General features: G+C 63.5%; 1 protein-coding gene across 1 annotated transcript in view; it reads left to right on the plus strand.

Annotated features, from left to right (window-relative positions):
• The first annotated feature begins 6 nt into the window (after positions 1–6).
• The window catches only part of LOC107578477 (SPRY domain-containing SOCS box protein 4-like), a 3,004-nt gene continuing 2,402 nt past the window's right edge, over positions 7–608 (plus strand). The window contains exon 1 of the mRNA XM_016264430.1: positions 7–606. Within this exon, the coding sequence (XP_016119916.1) occupies positions 15–606 (592 nt within the window). The 5' untranslated portion in view covers positions 7–14. The remainder of the gene's footprint in view (positions 607–608) is intronic.

A 608-nucleotide genomic window follows, 5' to 3' on the forward strand; every position in this document is an offset into this window, starting at 1 on the left:
GTGGCTGGGCCGTGATGGGGCAGAGGGTGTCGGGTGTGGTGAAATCTGCGGATGAGCCGGAGACGAGCGAGCTGGCGTATCCGCCAGTGTGTGCGTCGCTCCGTAGCCGTGGCGTCCAGTTACCCGCCCGTCTGGAGCTGCTGTTGGACATGCCGCCGGCGGGCCCGGAAATCCAGCTTCAGCACGCCTGGAACCCAGACGACCGCTCACTAAACCTCTTCATCAAAGACGACGACCGGCTCACGTTCCACCGCCACCCGGTGGCCCAAAGCACGGACTGTGTGCGGGGAAAAGTCGGATTTACCCGTGGTTTGCACGCTTGGACTTTGCGCTGGCCCGTACGGCAGCGCGGCACACATGCCGTAGTCGGGGTCGCGACTTCTTTGGCTCCCTTGCGAGCCGTCGGATATTCCGCCCTAATCGGCAGCGATGCCGAAGCCTGGGGTTGGGACTTGGGACGAGGTCGGCTTTACCACGACAGAAAGAGCCGGACTGGCCCGGCGCCGTCGTACCCGGAGTTTATCGAGGACGAGGAGGACGAAGGGACGTTCTCGGTGCCTGAGGAGATTCTGGTGGTTCTGGACATGGACGAGGGAACGCTGGGATTC

This window comes from Sinocyclocheilus grahami, unplaced genomic scaffold, assembly GCF_001515645.1.
Source record: "Sinocyclocheilus grahami isolate Dianchi unplaced genomic scaffold, SAMN03320097.WGS_v1.1 scaffold10435.1, whole genome shotgun sequence".
In the NCBI taxonomy this organism is placed as follows: domain Eukaryota; kingdom Metazoa; phylum Chordata; class Actinopteri; order Cypriniformes; family Cyprinidae; genus Sinocyclocheilus; species Sinocyclocheilus grahami.